General features: G+C 44.9%; 1 protein-coding gene across 1 annotated transcript in view; it reads left to right on the top strand.

Annotated features, from left to right (window-relative positions):
• The window catches only part of Chat (choline O-acetyltransferase), a 52,904-nt gene that overhangs the window by 4,022 nt on the left and 23,624 nt on the right, over positions 1–25,258 (top strand). The window contains exons 3-7 of the mRNA XM_013036194.1: positions 1,508–1,699; positions 2,238–2,356; positions 4,705–4,758; positions 7,542–7,722; positions 10,996–11,173. Of these exons, the coding sequence (XP_012891648.1) occupies positions 1,508–1,699; positions 2,238–2,356; positions 4,705–4,758; positions 7,542–7,722; positions 10,996–11,173 (724 nt within the window). The remainder of the gene's footprint in view (positions 1–1,507; positions 1,700–2,237; positions 2,357–4,704; positions 4,759–7,541; positions 7,723–10,995; positions 11,174–25,258) is intronic.

The raw sequence follows: 25,258 nt of genomic DNA, 5'->3' as shown, positions 1-25,258 counted from the left end.
CTCCTCCTCCTCCTCCTCCTCCTTATTTTGTCAGTCTTGGGGCTTGAACTCAGGGCCTGGGCACTATCCCTGAGCTTCTTTTTGCTCAAGGCTAGTACTCTACCACTTAAGCCACAGATCCACTTCTGTTTTTTCTGTGTATGTGGTACTGAGGAATTGAACCTAGGGCTTCATGCATGCTAGGCAAGCACTCTACCACCAAGCCACATTCCCAGCCAGTTTTTTCTTCTTTGAATGGGATAAACATCCCTCTACTGGATGTGATAAAATTGAAGATACACATGATCCTTGGCCAAATGTGGCTGATTGGCTAGGAGGTACACTGTCCATGGAGGAGAATTGGCTAGGAGATGTGCTACCCATGGATCCCTCCTCTGGAGGGATAAGGCTTGTAAGTTCCTAACACTTAATGGTATTTCTTGCTGGGGTTAGTTATTTCTGTCACTGAATTCTCTTCGCGTCCCTCTCAGATAGGAGTTTGTATTTATGTCCTATCAATGAAAAGCTGACACTTGGGGAGATCTGGATAAGAAGGACTTCCTTATCCACCCTTCCCCCTACACTCCCTCCTCCCACATACATACACACTTCAGTTTCCATGTGAAGCAAATCCCTTGCCTGGATTTCATACCTGGGAGGCCTGAAATGGGAAGGACACCAGGAAGCATCTTGCAGAACATCTCCTAGAACTCTGGTATGGCAGCACTGACCAGGTCTCCTCTCAAAGTCAACTTTGAACCATCCAGCTCCATAAGAGTTTGACCCATCTGGTTCTGAGAGTAGATTATGGAACCCCTGCTGGGAACAATTCCTACATGAAGAGTGACTAGCACGTCCAGTATGATGACACATCCCTATACTTTCAGCTACTTGGGAAATAGGAAGGATCACTTTGAAGCTAGCCTGAGTCCTCAACTCAATACACAAGTCAGGCATTGTGCTACGTGCTTGTGATCCCAACTACTCAGGAGCTGTAGGTAAGACAGTCACAGTCTAAGACAAGCTCTGGGCAAAATCCTGAATCCCTATCCACAAAAGGGTGCATATAAAGTGCTAGAGCACCCATCTAGTAAACACAAGACCTTGAGTTCAAACCCAGTTTGAACCACTCAAAATAAGGGAATGATCAGCACCCAGCAATACCAATACCTATGTCAATTACAGTATCAATAATCTTTCAACTTAGGCCCAGCCTTTAGTTTGTAATTATTCTTCCTTTGAGCCTATGAGAGGATCATTTTACTTGGGGGAGAGACTGGCTCAAGATCATCACAAAGTCAGGGTACTGAGTCAGGCCTATTGGATGCCAAGATTAAGGCCATTCCCTCTGTGCTGCGTGCCTTCCTGGTACATGAGCATGGCAAAGGCAGGGAAATCAAACAGGAAGGCCCTTCATTCCTATTTCTGCTGAGCTAAGGCCTATAAATAAACAGGTCCTAGGATAAGACACATTCAGAATTAACTTGGGGGACAAACACAAAGAGTGCTTGTGGATCCTCTCTTCCAGGGATTGCCTAAATTACCAGTACCCCCACTACAGCAAACACTGGCCACCTACCTACAATGCATGCAGCACCTGGTGCCAGAGGAGCAGTTCCGGAAGAGCCAGGCCATTGTGCAACGGTTTGGCACCCCTGGTGGCCTTGGTGAGACCCTGCAGAAGAAACTTCTGGAGAGGCAGGAGAAGACAGCCAACTGGGTAAGCACTTCTGGGAGGAAGCTGAAAAAGAGCTCCCCCAAGATGGGCCAGAGGTAGATATGGAGACAGATGGAGGGGTTGCATGAGGGTCAGATAGTGACATAGACGTAGCAGAGGGGATGGTACAGGGACAGCTGGGTGCAAACAGCAGAGGCTGAGGGACAGCAAGAGGGGAGAGAGGCAAGCAAAATGAGAGATCGGATTGGAGAAGAGGGGGACAGATGAGAGGCAATGAGAATAAAGATGAGGTTAGGAAAGCAGAGAGTGGAAGGTAGGATCAGACCCTGGAAAGGATAGTCAAGGAATGGGAAGGGGGTGTATCTTTAAACATCCAGGATGAGGAAAAACGGGGGAAGAAAGGAAATAGTTTGGGAAGCACACAGGCTCAGTATACATCTCTGAAGAAAGAATGGATGAAGTGAATAATCCAGTGAAGTACTTCGGTCGTCCTTCAGCGAAGCCAGGATGGGACTGGCCACCTCCATTGGCCAGATGCCCAGTGTGGGGTGATGGTGCTCTGCCTTGTGCTGCCCTGCAGGTGTCTGAGTACTGGCTGAATGACATGTATCTCAATAACCGTTTGGCCCTGCCAGTCAACTCCAGCCCAGCTGTGATCTTTGCTCGGCAGCACTTCCAAGACACCAACGATCAGCTAAGGTGAGGTTGCAGAGACTGGTACCTGCAGCATGGGGGCCACCCAAGGTGGGGCATGGGCCCAGCACCAGGAAGGACAAGCTGAAGTTGTGTGTTGGCTGAGCTTTCTCAGTCAAATGTCTTGAAATGATAGCTATCTAGGCCACCTAGTCAGGAAGTGACCACATGGTCATCCTCAACATACTTGTTTTGTATGTGACAATACAAGAGCTTGAACACAGAGCCTGAGAACTATCCCTTAGTTTTTTGGCTCAAGTTGGGCCCTGTACCACTTCAGAAATCCCTCTACTTCTGGCTTGTTGGTGGTTAATTGGAGTTAAGAGTCTCATGAACTTTTTTGTCCCTGCTGGCTTCAAACTGTCATTTTCAGATCTGAGCCTCCTGAGTAGCTAGGATTACAGGCATGAGCCACAAGTACCCAGCAAAAAATACATTTGAGTTAAGAGGCATATAACAAAATATTGACTAGACTGAGGCCCTGGGAGCTGGCCTTTGTTCTGCCACCTCAACACATTGCCCAGGGGCCTAAAGAGCAACTCTGTACCTCCAGAGTCCAGCCCTAACAGACTCCACAGGCAGGGGACTGTCCCTCCTTCCCAGCCCCACTGCCAGCCCTGCTGCCATCTGCTGCAATTTCAGAGCTCACTGAGCCGCTGGAAGGGCCTCTGGGCCCGCTGAGGATGATGGCAACAGAGGCATAGTAGAAGCGGGAGGGTCTCCCTGCTGGCATCTGTCAGAAGGTCCTGCTCTGAATATCTAAACAGGGAGACAAAGATGGCTTCTCTCCCTTTGAACCCCAGATTGCCTTCCAGTAGGGCATAGTTGGAAAAACAGCACCCCTAGACCAGTTTCCCAGATATCCAGACTCACCCAAACAGTTTCTTCCCCCCTCCCCTGCATCCAGACCTCCTCCAGGCAGAAGGAACTATGTGGATGAATGCATTTCTGCAAACCGTTCTTCAAATTGCATTTGAGGGGCATTCTTCTCCTCCCCCTTGCAATTAAACCAAGCCTCATCAGCCATGGCCAGTGAAGATGGTTTGGTCCCTGGCACAGTTCTCTGGGGCCTTTTTCCCACCAGAAATTGCTTTCCTCTTCATTAGCCACTAAGGGGACCACATTATAGACTTTTCTCAGAATACCCAGTATCCAGCTCAGTACAGCCCCAGGACTGGACTGTTTCTAGGCAGAACCTGACCTTCCCCATCTTCCAGCCTTTTCTAACCCTCTGGGCCCTCTCTGACTCTTTTCCTCCTCTTCTTCCTCTTCTGTCCCCACTTCCTCCTCCTTCTCCTTCTCCACCTCCTCCTCTTTCCCCTATTCCTCTCCCTCTTTTCCTCTTCTTCCTCCTCCTCTTTTCTCCCCCTCCTCCTCCTTTTCTTCATCATGTTTCCTCCCCTTCTCCCAGCTTCTCTACTTCCCAGTTCTGACCAAAGGAAGGGTGTGTGTGTGTGTGTTTGTGTGTGTGTGTGTGTGTGTGTGTGTGTGTGTGTTGGGGCTGAGGTTTGAACTCTTAGCCTGAGCATTGTACATGGGATTTTAAAAAGTAACCTTTATTTAACATGTGCATTAAAAAACATATACAAACAAAGAACAAAGTATCACAGCCACAAGCAGTACAGTTGGACCTGACTGTCTAGATCCTCCATATATACACAACAGTCCCTTTCAAGAAACTGAGATCCTTTGACATATGTCATGCTTTTCCAAATGTTATGTGTCCCTGAGTTTTTGTGCTCTATGCTAGTGCTCTACCATTTTGAACCACAGCTCAAAAGCTCCAGATTTTTGATAGTTAATTGGAGAGAAGAGTTTGAACTGCGATCCTCAGATCTCAGCCTCCTAAATAGCTAGGATTACTGTCTTGAGCCAACAGCAGCCTGCTCAAAGGTCCATTTTTGATCCAAAGCTTTGGATGGGCTGCCAGTATTGGGAGAGGAGCAGCAGGAGCCACATTCTATTCATAAGAAGGTTTGGAACAGATGGAGGGGCAAGGAGAGCTGAGGAGAAAGGTAGGGAAGGTGAGAATTCCAGAAGAACAAAAAGGAAGCACTGGTATCTCATACCCATAATCCTAGTTACTCAGGAGGCTGACATCTGAGGATCCCGGTTCAAAGCCAGTCTAGGCAGGAAAGTCTGTGAGACTTTTACCTCCAATTAACCATCAAAAAGTCAGAAGTAGAGCTATGTCTCAAATGATAGAACATCAGCCTTGAGCAAAAAATGCTCAGAGACAGTACCCTAACCCCGAATTCAAGGCAAGGATCAGCACAATAAAAAATGTGGGATGGAAGGGAAGCAGGGGGGTAGGACTGGAAGAACCCCTGAGTTCTTGCATCTCTCCTCTGCAGGTTTGCAGCCAGCCTCATCTCTGGTGTGCTCAGCTACAAGGCTCTGCTGGATAGGTAAGATTTCTCCTACCTGAGCAGGAAGAGCTTTAGCTCTGGACAATCTAGGTTCATGCATCTGTCTCCATGCCTAGCTAAACAAGGAACTTGGAAAGCAGAGACTGTCTTTTTCTAGCTCGGTGTTAGATCACAAAGCCCACTATCTACTCTCCAGCGACAGGATGGCCCTTAGGTCAGCTAGCCTGATCATTAAGTGTCCCTTTCCTAGAGTAAGCACCAACCTTCCCTGATGTTGCTTAACTGCTTTCCTCCTTTCGTACCTCCTGTGTTTTCTGGTGGTGTGAATTAGATTGTCTGGAACCTAGAGAATTCATGGAAGGTGTAAGGCTATAAAGAGCTCCACTGTGCCTCACTTGGAGGAGGGTGTCTCATTTTCCCACTCCCATCAAACTCAATGGACACACAAGCTGCCTTCATGGGAGAGAATTGCTTAGACAGAGTGGGTAATCTCTAGTTCTAAGGAGGCCCATCTCCTGGCCAGGGCTCTTAGAATCAACAGAAAGAACAAAAGGGTCTGAAGAAACCTTCTCCTTCCTATTGTTCCTCCCTCCTTCTCCTATCTCAGCTACAGCCCTCTTCTTGGTCTTTTCTGGAATCCACTCTCCTGTTCTTTCTTTAGTTCACTCTCCTCATATAACCAGAGTCATTGAAAAGTCAAAATAGGGATGAGGCTGTAGCTCATGGATAGAATGTGTGCTTAGCGTGGTCCAGGCCCTGGGTTCAATTCTCATTATGTTCCTGCATGTTAAAGCCTTCCAAGGGGCTTTTATTACATGAAGAAGAAACCACTAACTCCTCACCACTGATACTGAGTGCGCAGGACCTGGGCCAGCCCACCTCTTCAGCCTGTTCTTCACACTGCCTTCTGCCTTTCACCCATCCACTGGGGCTTCTCAAACTATCATAGGAATGGACCTTTTTTTGTGTGTATGTGCCAGTCTTGAGGCTTAAACTCAGGGCCTGGGCACTGTCTCTGAGATTTTTTGCTCAAGTCTAGTGCTCTACTACTTGAACCACATATTCACTTCTGGCCTTTTGTTGGTTATTTGGAGAGAAAAGTCTCACAGGCTTTCCTGCCCATGCTGGCTTGGAACAGAGATCCTCAGATCTCAACCTCCTGTGTAGTTCAGATTACAGGCATGAGCCACCAGGGACTGGATGGGGAAGAAGTTTTTTTCCATGAAATTTTATAAAATTTTTGCAAAGCACAAGAAAAAATGAACTTCTAGAAGAGTGTTATCAAAGTACAAAATGCAAGATCATAGATTTTGTTATAGGTATCAACAGACATAAATTTTTCCTCTCATTGTTACAAATGCTACTAGATTCTGGAACTCACTTTGTCATGGCTCAGTTTTAAAAGTTTAGTGTGATGACCTGACCTTGAGTGGCAGTGTCATGGGATAGTCCATCCTTTGAATTTCAATGTCAGCCTCTTAGCCTTAGGGCTCAGGTCAATCAGCCGGACCTCAATGAAATTGAACACACACACACACACACACACACACACACACATATTACTACCTCTTCCCACCCCTACTTGTTACTTCATCTCTCTATTTGAAATTCTCCTCACTAGTTTGCTTCTTGTTCTCTACTCCCCACCAGCACATCTTAAAACTTGCACCTCATCATAGTAAGAAACCATATCTTATTTGCCAATATGTCCCCAGACCCCATACCTGGCACTAAGGAGGTGCTCAGCAAAAACCTGTTGGCTGAAGAGAGAAAGGATGAGAGGATGAATGGATGGATGGCTGGATGGAGGATACATAGATAGATGCATGATGAATGGATGGTGATTGAATAGGTAAATGATAAATGATTAGTGGATTAATGGATAGAAGGAAGTAAGAATGACACAAATCATGCAAAGACAGGAGAAGGGAGGCTTTGCAAAGAGCTGATAAAGAGTAGGGTCTTTGGAAATCAGTGGCTCCCACTATAATCCTAGCTACTTAGGAGGCTGAGATCTAAGGAATGCAGTTCAGATCAAGCCCCAGTCAATATATCCATGAAACTCTTACCTCTAGTTAACTGGCAAAAAGCTGGATGTGGAGGCATGACAGAGCACCAGATTTGAGCAAAAAAATCCTGAGGGAGAGCAGGGTGCTGGTGGCTCACACCTGTAATCCTGGGTAGTCAGAAGGCTGAGATCCGAGGATCACGGTTCAGCCTGGGCAAGAAAGTCCGTGAGACTCTTATCTCCAGTAAACCACTCAGAAAACTAGAAGTGGCCCTGTGGCTCAAGTGGTAGAGCACTTGCTTTGAGCTGAAGAGCTGAGGAACAGGGCACAGGCCCAGAGTTCAAGCACCAGGACTGGTGCATTTGCAGAAATCTGAGTGCGCATGCACATGCACATACACACACCACGAAGATTGAGAACTATGCAGAGGTTATGTAGAAGGGAAATTATGACAAAGAAAGATAACATAAGCAAAGGCACAGGGGCTAAATGACAAGATGTGGGGTGAGGATGGAGTAGTGGAGGTTTGAGAAAACCCTGAGGCTCTCCCTGAGCCATAGAAATGGGGCATTGCACTACTTCAAGTGTCATGGTAATGTAGTTCTGGGTGTGGGTGTCTCATTTTGCTTAATCAACTTGTAATAGGGGATTTGAAATTCAGTTCCGCTGTAGAACTCTGGTTCATGTATATGGCCTTGGATTTGATCTACAGCACATAAACAAGCAGTTACTTCAAACCAATTCCAGTTCCCTCCTTTCCCCTTCATCCCTCTCATGGCTGCCTGCCTCTCATCTGCTTTCCTCCCCTTCTAGCAACTCAATCCCCTCGGACTGCGCCAAGGGCCAGCTGTCAGGACAGCCGCTCTGTATGAAGCAGTACTATGGCCTATTCTCTTCTTACCGGCTCCCTGGCCACACCCAGGACACACTGGTGGCCCAGAAGAGCAGCATCATGCCGGAGCCTGAGCATGTCATTGTGGCCTGCTGCAACCAGGTAAGTAGCCTTTTGTCACCTCTGCGACCCTTTGGACCCAGAGCCTGTGAGGTGTGCAGTAGATGTGTTCCCCATACCTGCTTCCTCAGACCATTTGTCTGAGTCACATGAACCAAGGTATAGTAGCCCCAAAGTGGCATCTTCTCTATTGCTGCCTTAAGAAGAGATGAACCTCCGTTAGGTAAATGCCCTTCCTGAGTTCTCAGTGCAGCCCTGAGGCACCAGGACAAGGCCTTCCTGAGGCCACACACAGTGCTCACAAGAACTGAGAACCAGACTTCTCCTGTGCTGTGCACTGGTGGCTCACACCTATAATCCTAGCTACTAAGGAGGCTGAGATCTGAGGATCACAGTTTGAAGCCAAAATGGGCAGAAAAACCTATTCAGACCCCCTATCTCCAATTAACCACTAAAAAGCCAGAAGTGAAGTTGTGGCTCAAGTGGTAGAGTGCCAGCCTTGAGCAAAAAAAGCTCAAGGACAGTGCCCACACCCTGAGTTCACCTTCCCAAACCAACATCAAAAACAACAACCCCCAGACTTCTCCTGTACCAGACTATGGGCCTGGGATTGCACTTATTTAATCTTCACCAATAGCCCTGAAGAGAGGCTTTGATACCTCACTTGACAGGTGAGGGAGTGAGGCTCAGGCAAATTACGTGGTTTTCCCAAGAATGAGCTGTGTCCCCAGGCCATGCTCTATGCTCGGTAACTCAGGTCTTCAGCCGTGGTTCCATAGAGCAAGTGAGGATCCAAGATGGGGGAACAGGCTGAACATGAGGGCTCCTGAGCCCTCCTGAGAGCTCACCCACTATATATTCTACACATTGAGACTTCACAAAAGTGCCTCATCAGACAAATACTTGTTTTGTTTTGCTTGCTAAAACCCGAGTTTCACTATTATCCCAAAGATACCTCTCCTCCCCCATACTTGTCCCATAATGTTCTCTTGTTGGGCTCATCTCATCTTTTTATCAAAGGAATATAAAATGATTTATGGACCACTGTTCACCATTATTTACAATAAAGTAAACAATATACAGTTGGGTAACATTCTGATTACTACAAAGTTGTTTCTCTGGCTTTTGTGGAACCAGTAATCCAATACTGAAAGAAATCAAGCTTACATGTAAGGAATGAGTTGGGGTAAAGAAAAAGCATGCACGTCAATAATTATAAAATTTTGATCATGTAGGCCAACAGGTCCTAAAGAGTCGAAATCTCTAACAAGTTGATTTTACATTTCCATGAGCTGAGTGTTAGCCCATGACCCGTGAACCTTCAGTATACAGATTCCAATATTCTGTTAAGGAACCCTCACTACAGAAACTTTTAATGAAAAGAAATCAAAATTTGTCTTAGTTTTCTCATCTGGGTGAGGGAAGTTGTTGGTAGTGATATTTTTTTTCCTTTCAAGAAGTTTTGCAAACCTGTTGCATTTGTCTATCTATGGCAGAGGCAGGAGGACCTAAAGTTTGAGGCTAGCCTGGCTACCTAGTAAGTTCAAGGCCAGCCTGAGCTGCCTAGTGACCCTGTCTCAAAAAAAATAACAACAAAAACTAAAACAAGGGCCAGGGATGTAACTCAGTGATACATCATTTGCCTACCTATGCAAGGCTCTGGGACTGTTGCCCAACACTTCTAAACAAGCAAAATCTCCAAAACAAAAAACTACCTATATATTTTGTTTACATACACACAAACACACACACACAAATTCAGCATGGTCCTTCAACATAGCAGTTAAAGACAAGCTGTTTAGATTAATGACTCAAAATTGTCTAATATTTAAAAAATCACAACCTGTTCCTGAATGCACAAGAAATATACATGCAATTAAATATTCTTTTCTCATCTCATCTTTTTAGAAAATTGGAAATTCAGGGGAAAATCTGTCATCTGTCATCTGGTCAGCCAGCCACACAATGAAAACCTTTTCTCCATCTTCCTTCAACAGTCAAACCCAACTTTTCTCACCATTACCTGCTTGCATAGCACACACAGTAGCCCCATCTTCCAGAAACAGTCTTGGGACTTCTGCCCTAGACCGGGCCACAGGGACACTGTGCAGGATGGTCAGATACTCACATTAATCAACTGAAAAGGATACTTCAGCCTGTGTCAAGAAAGACACCCTTAGCTGGGTGACCATGGTTTAGGCCTGTCATCCTAGCTACACAGGAGGCTGAGATCTGAGGAGTGTAGTTTGAAGCCAGCCTGGGCAAGAAAGTCTGAGAGACTTATTTCCAATGAACTAGCAAAAAGCTGGAAGTGGCATTATGGCTTATATATTAGAGAGCCAGCCTTGAGCAAAAAAGCTAAGGTCCTCAGTTCAAGCCATAATAAAACCAGCACACACACACACACACACACACACACACACACACACACACACACACCACCCTTTACAAAGTTCTAGCTTTCAAAGCCTCAGAATGACAACACCACAGGGCTTACATAGGAAGCACATGTGTGTATGTGCACATTAACACAGTGTGTTTTGTGTTTTGGTTTTAATCTTTTACACACCTTAACTGCTGGTTGGCTTTTCCCCCCATTCCCCCCATTCCCCAGTGTGTTTGAGGGCTATCCCATAATTCTTTTTTTTTAATGTCAGTATTGGGGCTTGAATTCAGAGTCTGGGTGCTATACCTTAACTTTTAGCCACAGCTCTACTTCTGGCTTTTTGCTGATTAATTGGAGATAAGAGCGTCACAGACTTTTCAGCCCGGGCTGGGTTTGGGCTATGATCCTCAGATCTCAGCCTCCTGAGTAGCTAGGATGATAGGTGTGAGCCACCAGGTCCCATATAGTTTTACGGAGCTAGTTCATTCTGCGCTGGATAAACATACTTTATTTTATTTAGCTGTGTTCTTTTGAAAGTCTTCCCATGAGCATAGGTGTGTTTCTCTAAGTCTTAGGCTAAACTACACATGTATTACTGAAATTGATGATTCTTAGATACATTTGATAGAAACCATTTTCCAACAATGGTTGCACCAATTTATACTCACGGTTTCTGCAAACATGAATCGTTTTGCATGAACTAGGAACTAAAAAAGCAAGCTTTCTTTTGGCTTAATTATCTGGCTTTCTTTGACTGGGGAGGGGCAACTTGGGTCCAGCATAGTTAACAGCCTCGGGTTGCTCCCCAAACTGGGGTGAATCAGAATCTACCAAATTCCCTGGGAACCATGGGCCTGAGCTCATCTGTGAAGGCCTGGCTCCTTGGGATGGCTGCCACAAGTGACCTATTTGACCTGTTTCCCCCACAGTTCTTTGTCTTGGATGTTGTCATTAATTTCCGCCGTCTCAGTGAGGGGGATCTGTTCACTCAGTTGAGAAAGATAGTCAAAATGGCTTCCAACGAGGATGAACGCTTGCCTCCAATCGGCCTGCTGACATCAGACGGGAGGAGCGAGTGGGCCGAGGCCAGGACAGTCCTCGTGAAAGGTTAGCTGCAGTGTCCATGCTCATCTCATCCTCATGCCATTGGCTTCCCCTCCTTCAGGCGTGGGCACCACAGCCTCATCCTCATTAGCCACAGCATGGGAAGCTCAGAGCACCCTTGGACTCAGGGCAGATCAGAGGGCTCTTGAAAACTGAAGGTCCCTGTTGTACCTCATGCTCTGCTGGATGATTTTCTAGCTTTTTGGGTGAGACTGAAGAGCAGTGGAATTGTGGGACCCCTGGGAATGGGGCTGGCAGGAAGGTTGGCCATAGTCAGCAGCTGTGTTGCACTGGTGGGCTGGCTGGTGCTCATCTGAGTTGCTTGGGGAGCAGTAGGTTGGAGGGTGGTGGAGGGGGCAGGATGGAGTCCACCACTGGGAGGATAGTTGGTCATGTCTTTCCGCTTGTTTTCTTGGTTCAGGCTTTCATGTTCAGGCTGACCCTCATCCCTCTGGCTGGCCACTGTTCTTATGAAAGATTGTTTGAATTCCCCAAAGAAGCCAATAATAGCTTGTATGTGTATGTATGTGCAAGTCCTGGGGCTTGAACTAAGGACTTGAGTGCTATCCCTAAACTTTTTGGCTCAAGGTTAATCCCTTACCACTTGTGCCACAGCTTTACTTTTGGCTTTTTTTTTTTTGGATGGCTTCAAACCATAATGCTCAGATCTCAGCCTCCTGATAAGTTAGGATTACAAGTGTGAGCCACAGGTGCCCAACAATAATAACATTTTTAGTCATCCCCTGGAAACTACATTTCAACTAGAACTGGGTGGCATCCTCACTTCTCATCTTGGAATGAGAAGTGGGATTTCTAGGAGTTGTCATCAGCTCTGCGGATTTTATGGGGCCAGCCAATTTATCCAGGCTCCCTGCATGTATGTAATTGAGGACTTTGGACCATGCTTGGGATGTTAGACAGAAAGGATGAGATTCTGCTCCTGAGCAGTGATAAGGCTCTAGGCATGGTAGAAGAGGCCCAATACCTGGGAATCATGTTTACCTATACAAGCAAATGGGACAACATAATAATCACTGCCCTGGTCACCAGAGAGAGAAAATAACCCTTTCAATTAAGGTTGCCAGTAGCTCTTAGCTTAGATGACAGGTGCCTGTCATCTTAGCTACTTAGGAGGCTGATATCTGAGGATCCCAGTTTAAAGCCAGCACGAGCTGGAAAGTCCTTGAGACTCTTATCTCCAATTAACCACCAAAAAAAAAATGTTATCCTTGAGCAAAAAAACTCAGGGATAACACCCAGAACCTGAGTTCAAGCCCCAGGACTGGCACAAAAAAAATAATAATTTGAAAGCCATGATCCAACAGTCAGAGGAAGTGAAGAGATGTAGGCAGTTCCTCCTGTCAGTCAGACAGTACAGGCAAAGTCTCCTACTCAGCAGTGACCTGTGGGTCCTGGGGGCCACAAGAAAAGCAGCTTGTTGGCAAAGATGACTAAGTTGAGTAGGTGTATGGAGCCTGGCTCTTTGATAACAGACACACTCATTTTCTAACCCCTCTCTCTAGAAGGTTCTTTACCCATTCAGCAAAGCTCAGTTCAAGTAAACCTAAGCTCCTCTTTGGGAAATCCTTTACCCACATTTCACTCTGTTGCCCTGGCCCTTTTCCTTGTCTTGAGTCACTGGCTAGCTCTCTGTGGGAAGATGTGTACCCATTGGGTTAGTGCTGCTCCTCTGCCCCGCCCATAATCTATAAGATCTAAAGAGGACAGAGCCCTGTTTGGTTCAACTTTGCCTTGGCTGTGCCTACAATGGCTGCAGCCCAGTTACATTTATTCATATGAGAGATTGAAGTCAGGCTCTGTAATGCTTATAATCCTAGCTATCAGGAGGCTGAGACCTGAGGATCACAGTTCAAAGCCAGCCTGGGCAGGAAAGTCCATGAAACTCTTGTCTCCAATTAATTGTTAATAAAGCAGTGGCTCCAGTTCTTTTTTTTTGGGGGGGGGAGCGGAGGAGGGTCCGGTCATGTGGCCTGAACTCTTGGCCTGGGTGCTGTCTCTCAGCTCTTCAGCTCAAGGCTAGCGCTCTACCACTTGAGCCACAGCGCCACTTCTGGCTTTTTTCTTTTTGCTTATGTGGTGCTGAAGAATGGAACCCAGGGCCTCATACATGCAAGGCAAGCGCTCTACCACTGAGCCACCTTCCCAGCCCCAGTGGCTAAAGTTCTAAGGCAATAGCCTTGACAAAAAAGAAAGGAAGGAAGGAAGAGAGAGAGGGAGGGAGGGAGGGAGGGACGGAGGGAGGGAGGGAGGGAGGGAAAGAAAGAATGAAAGGAAGGAGAAAAGAAGAAAGAAAGAAAAGAGCCAAGGGATAGCACCTAGACCCCCGAGTTCAAGCTGGCACAAAAAATAAAAATAAAAGAATGAAATAGCAGGTCCCTGACTTTCCCCCCACTTGCCAATTATTATTTTTTCATCCAATTATTGGGATCTGCTGAATGCTTGATCCTAAATAGAGGGGCCACAGGGAGGTACAAGGCAAATCTGTTCTCAAGGACGGACAACCACTTTGGCACATTAATAATTTATTATTTGAAAGTGAGTTAATTCCCCCAGGAGACTGTGGTGAAATCACATCCCACTCTTCTACCCTCAAGGGATGAAGACAGGCATCAAAATAATCACCTCAGCTTCCAGCACAGTTTCCACTTTATTAGCAGACCAGGCCTGAGTCGACTGTCGGGAATTGCCTTGAGGTCTGAGTGCTTGGGCTGTGTTAATCAGAATTAATTTGTTAATGGCACTTGGTCTGGCTTTCTGAATGAAAGTACGGCTGTCCTAGGGAAGTTCAGCAGAAAGAAGGGAACACACATTCCTCCCCCTGGACAAACCAATTAATCCAATTAGCACCACTGATTGTCGTGAGCACAGAAGGAATCCAGTCCCTCGGGAGGAGGGCTGCTCCCAGGAGCAGCTGCTGCCCGCTGCCTGCTGACAGGAAATAGGAAGACAGGTTCAGAAATGAGTTCAGTTCTGAATGAAGGACTAGGGCAGTGTGGGTGGGGCTGCAAGTCAGAATGGAAAGATGAGGTGAGAGCTGGTGGCTCAGGCCTGTAATCCTAGCTACTCAAGAGGCTGAGATCTGAGGACTGTGGTTCTAAGCCAGCCCTGGCAGGAAAGTCCATGAGACTTTTATCTCCAATTAACTACCAAAAAAACCTGTAAATAGAGCTGTGGCTCAAGTGGTAGAGAATTAGCCTTGAGCAAAACAGAAGCTCAGGGACAGTGCTCAGGTCTTGAGACCTAGCTCCAAGATTGACGTGAGCGTGCGCCCCCGCTCACGTGCACGTACACACACACACACACACACACACACACACACACACACACACACACATTTGGAAAGATATATGTAGGCCTCAAAGCAGAGGCATCAGGGAGGAAAAGGGAAGTGAGAGGGATCTCCCTGGGCCTTTTTTTCTTTGGATCACTCACTATGGTACACCATTTACTGAAAAGAAAACAAGGTGAAGAGGGGTGGGAGTGAAAGACCTGTCAGAGCATGTTTGATTTGAGGTGCTTTGAGTCATCTAAGTGGAGATGTCAGGTTAGATCTATGTGTCTGGAGCTCCAGGGAGAGGTCACTGGAGAGATATAAATTTGAGAGCTACAGCACCTAAATGATGTTTAGTCCTGGGCCTGGATGACATCATCTAGAAGTAGTAGAACAGGGTCCTAGAGGTCAGACAGAGAGAGATGCAAAGGAGAGTGAGAAACAGCAGCCCGTGGAGCACAGGAAAGCAGGGGGCTGAGTCATTGATTTGAGGGGAGGAAGCACAGGAGCAGCACTGGGTCTAGGTGGAGCAGCACATGTCTGTCATCCCCAGTGACACGGTGAAGCACAAACAGGAGGATCGTAACCTAGGCTGACCTAGGTATAAGACTGAATGCTACCTTAAAAATAACAACAAAAGGAAAGTAAAACAGGCTCTGTTTGGGGAAGAGGAGGGAGGGGAGCAAAGAGGGTAAATGAGGATAAACATGATCCAGGTTGTTTATTTGCATATATCAGAATACTACAATGAAATCTGTTGAAATTGCTTTAAGAAAGGAGATAAGGAGAGAAATGGAGAGGTGAGCTTGATCTGGATACATTGTTTGCATGTGTGGAATGTGTGGTCATAACAAACTTCCCCCTGGTACAAATAATGTATGCTAATAAAAATCATAAAAATGTTTTTTCATATAATCCAAAAAAGAAAGAGCTAAGGGTGTGGCTCAGGTGGAGATGTGGACACAGTGCACTTCGGAGACACATGGAGGTAGGGTCATCACTGCCAGACATGCTCTTAAGTCTGGATAATTGTTCTTTCCTGCCCTGAGTTTCTTTCTGGACTGCAGCCGTGTTAATTAACACCACTGAGCTATTTCAGGGCATTATAATCCCAACTCTCTCTGCTGGAGGCCTGAGCTTCTGTCTCCCTCCTTGGGCAGGGGCAGGGCTAGGTAGGCACTGTCCAGCAGGTGGTCTAAACAGAACAGCTCCTCTCACCCTGGTATAGATGGCTGGACCTGGAGACTTTTTAGAGAAAATGTGACTCTTAGTTTCCCCTACAGTTAACTGAGAACTGGAGGGCCAGGAGTTTGTCTGCTTCAGACCTTCATCTCATCTATTCTCTTTCTTTGCAAGTAGCTATTCTAGTCTTCTACCAGTCTTCAGCCAGGTCTGCTCCAGGCTGTCCAGCTTGAACTCCTATCCTGACAATGTTGGGTAGGGCTTGGGGTGAGATTTCCAGGTATCCTAGCACCTGGGGAGCTATAGGTGGCCATTTGCAAACACCCATTCATATCCTCCCTGATAGAAACAGCTTGGGATGTTGGGGTGTCGCATGAGAATAAGGACACCAATTTAAAAAGGAAGGTAGCAAGGCATAGTTTACTTTTGCAGGAGGGTGTACCATCAGCCCAAAATCTGGCAAGCAAGCAAGCACAGAGAGCAGGCAGGCTGCTCTCTTTTTATCCCTAATACAGCAGGCCCCACCCCTCTGCTCACATGGGCTGAATTCAGGTTCTCAATCACCTCACAACTGGCTAGGCTGAAGAGGGTAGGATATCTTAATCACTCCCACCCTCTGCAACTTTATTTGCTGATAATGTCTTAGCAGAATAATCAGCAAGAGCCAAAACAGGAACTTTTAAGCAACCCTCTTTGATAGAAAAGATGGCTTTTCTCACATTCCCCGAGAGCTCCCTTGGACCTATGCTGGTATGTGTTTTCCTCACTGTAGATAGCTCTAGCAAGTACCAAGTACTCTCCTGGGGGCACATGGTGCCAGGACAGACAACTAAACCCGAAGGAGCACTCCAGACTGAGTCCTGAGGGAAGATGGAGGCTCCTTTCCTGGCTTGCTCTAGCATAAGAGGAAGTGGGACCTGCAGCTCAGACCAGGTGAGCTGAGGTCAGTGTGACTCAGCTCTGACTGCAAATAAGGTGGGGTGGGCACATAAACATCATCCCAAGCGCCCATTAAACACTAAACATTTCTGAGCCCTGGTGATGTCCTAGAGGGACAGAAGTGGACAGACAAAGCTATTTTTAAAACCCCCTTCCGACTTCATGTGCAGCTCACCGGGGACTCAGTCACATTGAGGGCAAAAGCACAGTGTTGTTCTGGGTGTCTCCAGACCCTTACGAGGTGGTTTCTCCTACAAGGAGCGTTCATCTCCTCTGAACAGTAGAGGTGGCCACATCTCCCATGGATTGAGTTGTTCCCCATCCTGAGAGGTAGTGGCTGGGGACCCATGGGGCACCAGCCTGAGATCTGCAGGATCCAGTGGGTGAAATGTAGTGCTGAAGACCATCTTGAGCAGTCTGAAGGGGCTGAGCACATCCTTTCTGGACCTCCCTCTCTGCCAAGCTGTGAAGCTGTGGCCTCCTGAACCCAGGAGAAGCTAACCCCGTTATCTTGGTCTGGAAATTTAATTAGACATTCGGCCCTGAGTCTGGAAGACTACAGTACTTGTCAATTTGTAGGAAAAGGATGGCCAGCTTGGAGAGTCTTCCCCCCTCCCAGCCCATGGCTTTCCTGGACACTGCATGGCAATCCTTGGACAGACCTTACAGGCAGATGCTCCCTGTTTGCATAGTCCTGTAAAATGTGTCTCCAGCAGCCAATTAGAGCTGAGCTGCTGCTTCCGAGGAGGGAACTGACAGAAGGAGGCTGCAGCTGCAGAAGGCCGTGGTCATGCTTTCACAAGAGCCACTCAGGACTGAGTGGGGAGGGGGAAGCATCTTGCTGTTTAAATATTGTCATCCAGAGCTAGGCAAGTCTGCTGATTTGAAAACCAATTACACATTAGCAGTAACAGCCTCTCTGATTGAATTGGCCCAGCAATACCTCCCATGTTCTGGATCTTGAGGCAGAATGTGATTTTCTTTCTCTGGGGAGGGCCTGGGGCCACATCTTCCTGAATAGTAAAGGCATGATGGTCTTTATGAATGAGGGCATCCAGACAGGGCCAGGGCAAGGGGCTTGGGTGAGGCCTGCCTCTGTTGTGTCTCCTGCAGCCCAGCCTACCTGGTCTGTGGAATGGAAATGGTGAGCTGTCCTGTGGGTCGAATCAGGGCATGGCTGCTAAGCAGATGGATGCCTGGCATTCCGAGGGTCTTCACTAAATGACAGGTCTTATTAGATTTAGAAAAATGCTCCATGGACACAACCCCAGTGCCACAACCTCTCTGGAAAAAAAGCCAATGAATTTGGACATTGGCATCTGCTGGATAAACACTGCTCATGTGGGCGGAGGCAGTGACCCCCAGGCCACAAGCTGCATGGCCTTTATTTCCTTATGCAACCCTAATCTTCATTAACCTTATTAATTCCAGGAGCAACTTTTGCTTCTCCCATCTTTCACTTGTCACATGCTATGCATGCATACACCACACACCTTTCTTCACATTTTCCCGAGTCACTCAGTCTCTAACCCTCATTTCACATTAGGTAGTACAGTGGTATTTGGAGTACAAGGCACCTGGGGAATGCATTTGTGTGTGTGTGTGTGTGTGTGTGTGTGTGTGTGTGTGTGTGTGTGTGTGTGTGTGTGTGTGTGTGTGTGTGCTGGTCCTAGGACTCAAACTCAGGGCCTGGACACTGTTCTTAAGCTTCTTTGCTCAAGACAAACACTCTTACCACTTGAGCCACAGGTCCACTTCTGCCTTTTTGGTGGGTAATTAGAGATAAAGGTCTTATAGACTTTCCTGCCCAAGCAGGCTTCAAACCATGATCCTCAGATCTCAACCTACTGAGTAGCTAGGATGACAGGTATGAGCCACTGGTGCCCAGCAAAGGAAATGCATTGTTTTTGTTTGTCCACTCTTCTTAGCCTGCATCCTCCTTCCTAGTTGTGGAAGCATGAAAGTTCTTTGTGGAAAGGTGGGTTGGAACTAGGAGAAAGAGAACTTTTTGGTTCTTGAGTTCTTTTTTTCTCAATGTTGGGTAACATAGACACATGTACAGTTGTGTGAAGTGCTAGAAAGCACATGTCACTGCTTTCTGTCATGGCAACACATCACAAACTGTAGTAAGTATCACATCCAAGATATTGGCAAGAGACAGCATTTTTACCAAAGGGCTCCCCATCTTTAAAGTGCATGCATATTTCTCCCACCTTAACCACTTAGCTCCAGGCATCCTCATATCTGCTCACCATTTCTGTAATTTTGCTGTTTTAAGAGTATCACAGGCCAGCCAAGTGTTGGTGGCTCACACCTGTAATCCTAGACTCAGGAAGCTGAAATCTAAGAATTGCACTTCAAAGTCATTGGGGGCAGAAAAGAGTCTCACATACTCTTATCTTCAATTAACCAGCAAAAAGCTGGAAGTAGATGTGTGGCTCAAGTGGTAGAGCACCAGCCTTGAGCAAATAAGCCAAGGGAGAATGAGAAATCCTGAGTTTAAATCCCAGCAAGTGTACAAAAGAAAGAAAGAAAAAAAGAACGAAAGAAAGAAAGGAAGGAAGGAAGGAAGGAAGAAAGAAAGAAAGGAAGGAAGGAAGGAAGAAAAAAAGGAAGGGAAGGGAGGAAGGGAGGAAGGGAGGGGCTAAGAATGTGGCTTAGTGGTAGAGTGCTTGCCTAGCATGCATGAAGCCCTGGGTTCAATTCCTTAGTACCACATAAATAGAAAAGCTGGAAGTGGCATTATGGCTCAAGTGGTAAAGTGAGCAAAAGAAGCTCAGGGACAGTGCCTAGACCCTGAGTTCAAGCCCCATGACTGGCAAAAAAAAAAAAAAGGAAAAATATCCCACGCCTAGCATGGTTGTTCACACCTGTACACCTCTAATCCTAGCACTCAGAGGTGGAGGCAGCAGGAGTGAGAATTCAAGGTCAGCCTGAGCTACACAGGGAGACTTTGTCTTAACAAAAGAGAATATTACGTTGAACGCTGGTGTCTGGTCTTATAATCCTAGCTATTCAGGAGGCTGAGATCTGAGGATCACAGGAAAATCTGTTTGACTCTTATCGCTAATTAACCACCAAAAAGCCAGAAGTGTAGCTGTGATTTAAGTGATAGAGTGCCAACAGCACCCAGGACCTACACACACATACACACACACACACACACACACACAGAGTAATATTATATAAATGAAATCATACAGTGTGTGGGATGCTAGGATTGACTTTTTTTTAACTCAGTGCAATTCTCTAAAGATTCATTCAAGTTGTTGCATTTGTCGATATTTCATTCCTTTTTATTGCTGAACAGAATTCTATGGTGTGAAGTACAAGTTCCTTTAACCATTTACCTATCAAAGAAGAGCTGAGTTGTATGTGCTTTAGGGTAATTACATATAAAGCTACTCTGGATAGTTATGTACAGGTTTTATGGAAAGGTAAATTTTCATTTCTGGAATAATATCCAGAAATGAATCTAGTACTGGGGCTTGAACTCAGGGCCTGTGTGCTGTCCCTTAGCTTTTTCATTCAAGTTGCTCTACCACTTGAGCCACACCTCCACTGCAAGGTTTTTGCTGGTTAGTTGGAGGCAAGAGTCTGACTGACATTTCTGTTGGCCTGGCTTCAAATCACAACCCTGAGATCTCAGCCTCTGAACAGCTAGGATTGGAGGCCTGAGATACTACTTCCCAGTTCATTTGTGTTTTGTATAATCAACATAAAAGTTCCATATACCTTTTATTAGATTTGCACTAAGTATTTAATTCCTTTTGATAGTTATAGTTGGTATAATAGTTTTAATTTTGGTGTCTATGTATTTCTCATTATCTCTTGTATGATGGGCTTTTATCTTTTAAGTTCCTAAGTTTACTTATTAGTTTAGTTTGCTTGTTTTCATAGATCACTTTAGATATCCTAAGCATTACTTAGGATGAACAGATTGTATGAAAGTAGGAGCATTTTTTTTTCTTTCTGATCTGCAAGCTTTTTTTCTTAGATTACTGTGCTATCCAAAACTTCTAGTACCATGATGAGCAGAGGTGATGAAGGAGAAGGTTTGGACTTTGTCTTGTTCCTGATCTTAAAGGAAGCATTCAGTCTGTTAGCTACAAAATTTTTGTAGATATTCTTCAGTAAAACGAGGAAGTTCCCTTGTATTTTTAATTTCCTAAGAAATTTGATCATGATGAATAGTGAATTTTGCCAAGTGCATTTTCCTATATCAATATAATTGTGTGACTTTTCTTCTGTAATCTGTTAATATTATTGATTATATTGAGTTCTGAATATTGAACTAGTGTATTCCCTTTTTGACTAATGGATATTGTCTAGTATACTCCCTTTTTGGCTAATAGATACCTTTCAAACATATTGTGTGGTTCCCAAATATTTGGTAATTTTTCCTGCTGTTTTATTTTATTGATTTCTGTTTTGTTTCCACTGTAGTCAAAAAACACATTTTGAATTATTTCAATTACTTACTATTTGTTGTAGGTTGCTTTGTGATACCGAATATAGTCTACCTTACCATATGTTCAGTGAGTGGTTGAAAAGAATATCGATTCTGCTGGGCACCAGTGGCTCACGCCTGTAATCCTAGCTACTCAGGAGGCTGAGATGTGAGGATCGCGGTTCAAAGCCAGCCCGGGCAGGAAAGTCGGTGAGACTCTTATCTCCAATAAACCACTAGAAAACCGGAAGTGGCACTGTATTGCACACATGGTAGAGTGTTCACCTTGTGCTGAAGAGCTCAGGGACAGTGCCTAAGCCCAGAGTTCAAGTCCCACAACTGATAAAAAAAATAAAAAATTTAAATAACAAAATTTTTTAAAAAGAATATCGATTCTGCTTTTGTTGTGGGCAGTTTTCTAGAAATGTTGGTTGATAATGTGCTGAATTCTTCTGGACCTTGCTGAATTTATGTCCAGCTGTTTTATCAGTTCTTGACAGAAGTGTATTGAAGTCTCCAAGTACATTAGTGGATTTCTCTATTTCTCCCTTCAGTTCTTCACATATTTTGTGGTATATTGGGTACATATGTATTTAGAATTGTCATATCTTCTTGGCTGATTTTGCCCTTTATTTTTATGGGATTCGCTCTCTTGTCTCTGGTAATTTTTCTTTGTACTGAAATTTATCCGATATAAACGTCATGATTCCTGTTTTTGTTTGATTAATGTTTACATAATAGTCTTTTCCTTAAAACAAACCTATATTATTATATTTATACAACTTTCTTACAGAATATTTTAATACATTCTTTCAGCATTTTTGCTGTTATTGTTGTTGTTGATACTGAAGTTTGAACATAGAATCTTGTGTTTGCTTAGTTGGCACTCTACCACATAAGCCACTAGTGGCTCCAGCAGGGCTTTTTCCTGGTTATTTTCGAGAAAGAGTCTCGAGAACTTTTATGCCCAAACTGGCCTCAACCCATGATCTTTTGGGTCTCAGCCTCCTAAATAGTTATAATTACAGATGTGAGACACTAGCACTGGATCAATATTTTTTGTTTTGTTTTGTTGTTTCGTTTGTGCCAATCCTGGGGCCTGAGCACTGTTCCTGAGCTTTTGTGCTCAAGGCTAGTACTCTACCATTTTGAGCCATAGTTACATTTCTGGTATTTTAGTAGTTAGTTGGAACTAAGCAGGTTTTGAATCATGATCCTCAGATCTAAGCTTCCTCAGTGGCTAGGATTACAGGAATGAGCTACCAGTCCCCAGTTTAGTATCTGTTTTTAACTGATGGAGTAACACCATTTATATTTAATTTAATAATAGTGATTATAAATTATTGCTTATAATTAATATAATTATATTTACAGTAATTATAAATATGTTTGTACTACCTTTGCTATTATTTTTGTTGTTTTTGGTTTTTCAGTTCTTTCTCCTCTGTTTTTTGTTGTTTTTTTTTTGTGAAAATACTGGGTTTGGGGTTTTTGGTTTTTTTTTCATCTGACATGGGGCCTGAACTCTAGGCCTGGGTGCGTCCCTCAGCTCTTCAGCTCAAGGCTAGTGCTCTACCACTTGAGCTACAGAGACACTTCTGGCTTTTTTTTTTTTCAGTTCTAAAATCCATATCTTGTTCTTGTTCTTCTTTTTTATTTTGAAGTATTTCTATTTCTTTGCTGTGACTTTCTGTGGTTTTTTAATGTTTTAAATGCTTGTTGATATATATTATGGTTACTGAGTTTAAAATATGTGTTGCATCGTTCTATCATTTCTATCATCGCAGTGCTATTATCTATTTTTTTTAAAATTGAGGTCGAGATTTACCTAGTTCTTGGTATGTGTGATTTCCTACGGAAATTGGGATGTATTATTAAAACCTACTGTTTTGACTGGCCCACTGCCACGATTGCAATAGGTAAAAGGGATGGTGCTGGCTATGACAGCAGGTGAAGGTAGAAATCCAGTTCTTCACTGAGCTTTATTGGGTTCTAGGAGAGGGTACACCCTATGACTGTTGGGCGGAATGGGATATTCAGGCTCCCTACATTGTCTCTTCTGATGCTGTGAGAAAGTCTAATTACCACAAGCAGAGATGGAAGTTCCAGCTTCCACGTGAGACCTCTCTTTCTCTGATACTCCCAAATGTCAAAGTACTTCATCACAAATAGATTATGATAGACGTGAAGGCTTACCATTTGGCCTTGGACAGAAGCAAGAGATGGATGATAAGGAACCTATAGGCATGGGCTGTGGGCAGTGATGGTTTTGCCTATAATATGTAGCTTAAGCTATTCCAGGAAATGGAAACAAGAGTTTTTTCTTCCTTGTCTAAGATTTCTTTTCTTTTCTTTTTTGTCGGTCGTAGAGCTTGAACTCTGGGCCAGGGCGCTGTCCCTCAGCTCTTCAGCTCAAGGCGAGCACTCTACCACTTGAGCTACAGCGCCACTTCCGGTTTTCTGGTGGTTTATTAGAGATAGGAGTCTCACGTTCTCTCCTGCCTGGGCTGGCTTTGAACCGCGATCCTCAGATCTCAGCCTCCTGAGTAGCTAGGATTACAGGCGTGAGCCACCAGCGCCCGGCTTAAGATTTCTTTTCTTTTTGTCTTGCTTGTTCATTTATTCGTGTTTGGGATGGTAAGGAGGGAAGCACAGAAATGGAGGGACAAATGGTGAACAAATGCAGCAGTGATCCTCATTGGACACTATGTTGAGAATGAACTATACAACTTGTAGGTGGAAATGGGAAGAAAAAACACAGAGAGAGAGTGGGAAAGGGTGGTATTTTATCCAAAAAGAAATGTGTTCTTTACCTGACTTATGAAACTGTCACCCCTCTGTAGATCATCTTTATAATAATAATTAAAAATCACATATAAGAAAAACCAAAATTGGCAGGAAAAAGAAAAAAGAAAAAACTGGCTGTTATCTAAATTTTAGGTCTTACTAAGCTGGTTTTTTTTTTTCTTTTTGTCAGTCTTGGGCTGGAACTCAGGGCCTGGGTGCTCTTCCTGAGCTCCTTTGCTCAAGGCTAGCAGTCTACCATTTTGAGCCACAGTGCCACTTTCTAAGCTGCTTTTTTTCTGGTTCTCTGCATAGAGAGCTCAGGGTTATGTTACAGTTTTTATTTTTACATGCATTTGAGATTGAGATATTGCTGGCTTTTTAGAATACCCATATTTGGGATATTTTAGCAGGAGGAGAATCCATAACAAAAGACCACAGACTGGGAAGCTTAAATGACAGGAATGTAGTTCTTACAGTTCTGGAGACTAGAAGTCCAAGGTTAAGGGTTGGTTTCTTCTGGGGCCTCTCTCCTTGGAATACAGATGGCTGCTTTCTCACTGAGTCCACACATGGCCTGTTCTGTGACACATCCTGGTGTCTCTAGACAGGGTCTCATTAAGTATCTGAGGTTGGCCTTGAACATTTGCTCCTCTTGCCTTGGCCTCTCAAGTCTTGGATTACATGTGTGTTCCACCTCCACACTTAGCTCCTCCTTCCTTTTTTAACTACTGGTCCTGGGGCTTGAACTCAGGGCCTAGGTGCTAACTCTGAGCTTCATTTTGCTCAAGGCTAGTGTTTGACCAACAGCTCCATTTCCAGCATATTTGGCAATTTATTGGAGATAAAAGGTCATGGATTTTTCTGCCTGGGCTGTCTTTAAACTGTGATCCTCAGAGCTTCCTGAGTAGCCAGGATGACAGGTGTGAGCCACCAGCACCCAGCATCTCCTTTTTTTTTTTAAATAGATGTAAGTTTCCTTATGACCTCATTTAACCTTATATTTCCCCTTTAAAGGTTCTTTCAAGAAATACAGTCACCTGGAAGTAATAATGTATGAGTTTGAAGAGGACACAGTTAGATTCGTCATATGCTGTTATGCCTTTTCAGGTCTTGAAATCCCTGGCTAGTTTGCTTTCCTCTCTCCATCTTCCAGAGTTTCTTTGTGTTTGTATTTAATGTAATGTTCAGCTAGGAGAAATAGGGAAAAGACTACTCCATACTCCTAGTAGCTGAAGACCCTCTTAAGTTGGTTTTTTTTGTTTTGTTTTGTTTTTGGGGGGGATCCAGTTGTGGGGCTTGAACTCTGGGCCTGGGAGCTGTCCCTCAGCTCTTCAGCTCAAGGCTAGTACTCTACCACTTGAGCCACAGCACCACTTCCAGCTTTTTTCTTTTTGCTTATGTGGTGCTGAGGAATCGAACCCAAGGCCTCATATGTGCA

The sequence above is a fragment of the Dipodomys ordii genome, unplaced genomic scaffold (assembly GCF_000151885.1).
Source record: "Dipodomys ordii isolate 6190 unplaced genomic scaffold, Dord_2.0 Scaffold259, whole genome shotgun sequence".
NCBI classification, from domain to species: Eukaryota; Metazoa; Chordata; class Mammalia; order Rodentia; family Heteromyidae; genus Dipodomys; species Dipodomys ordii.
Note: the sequence above shows the minus strand (reverse complement) of the source record. Positions and strands in the feature narration are given on the sequence as shown.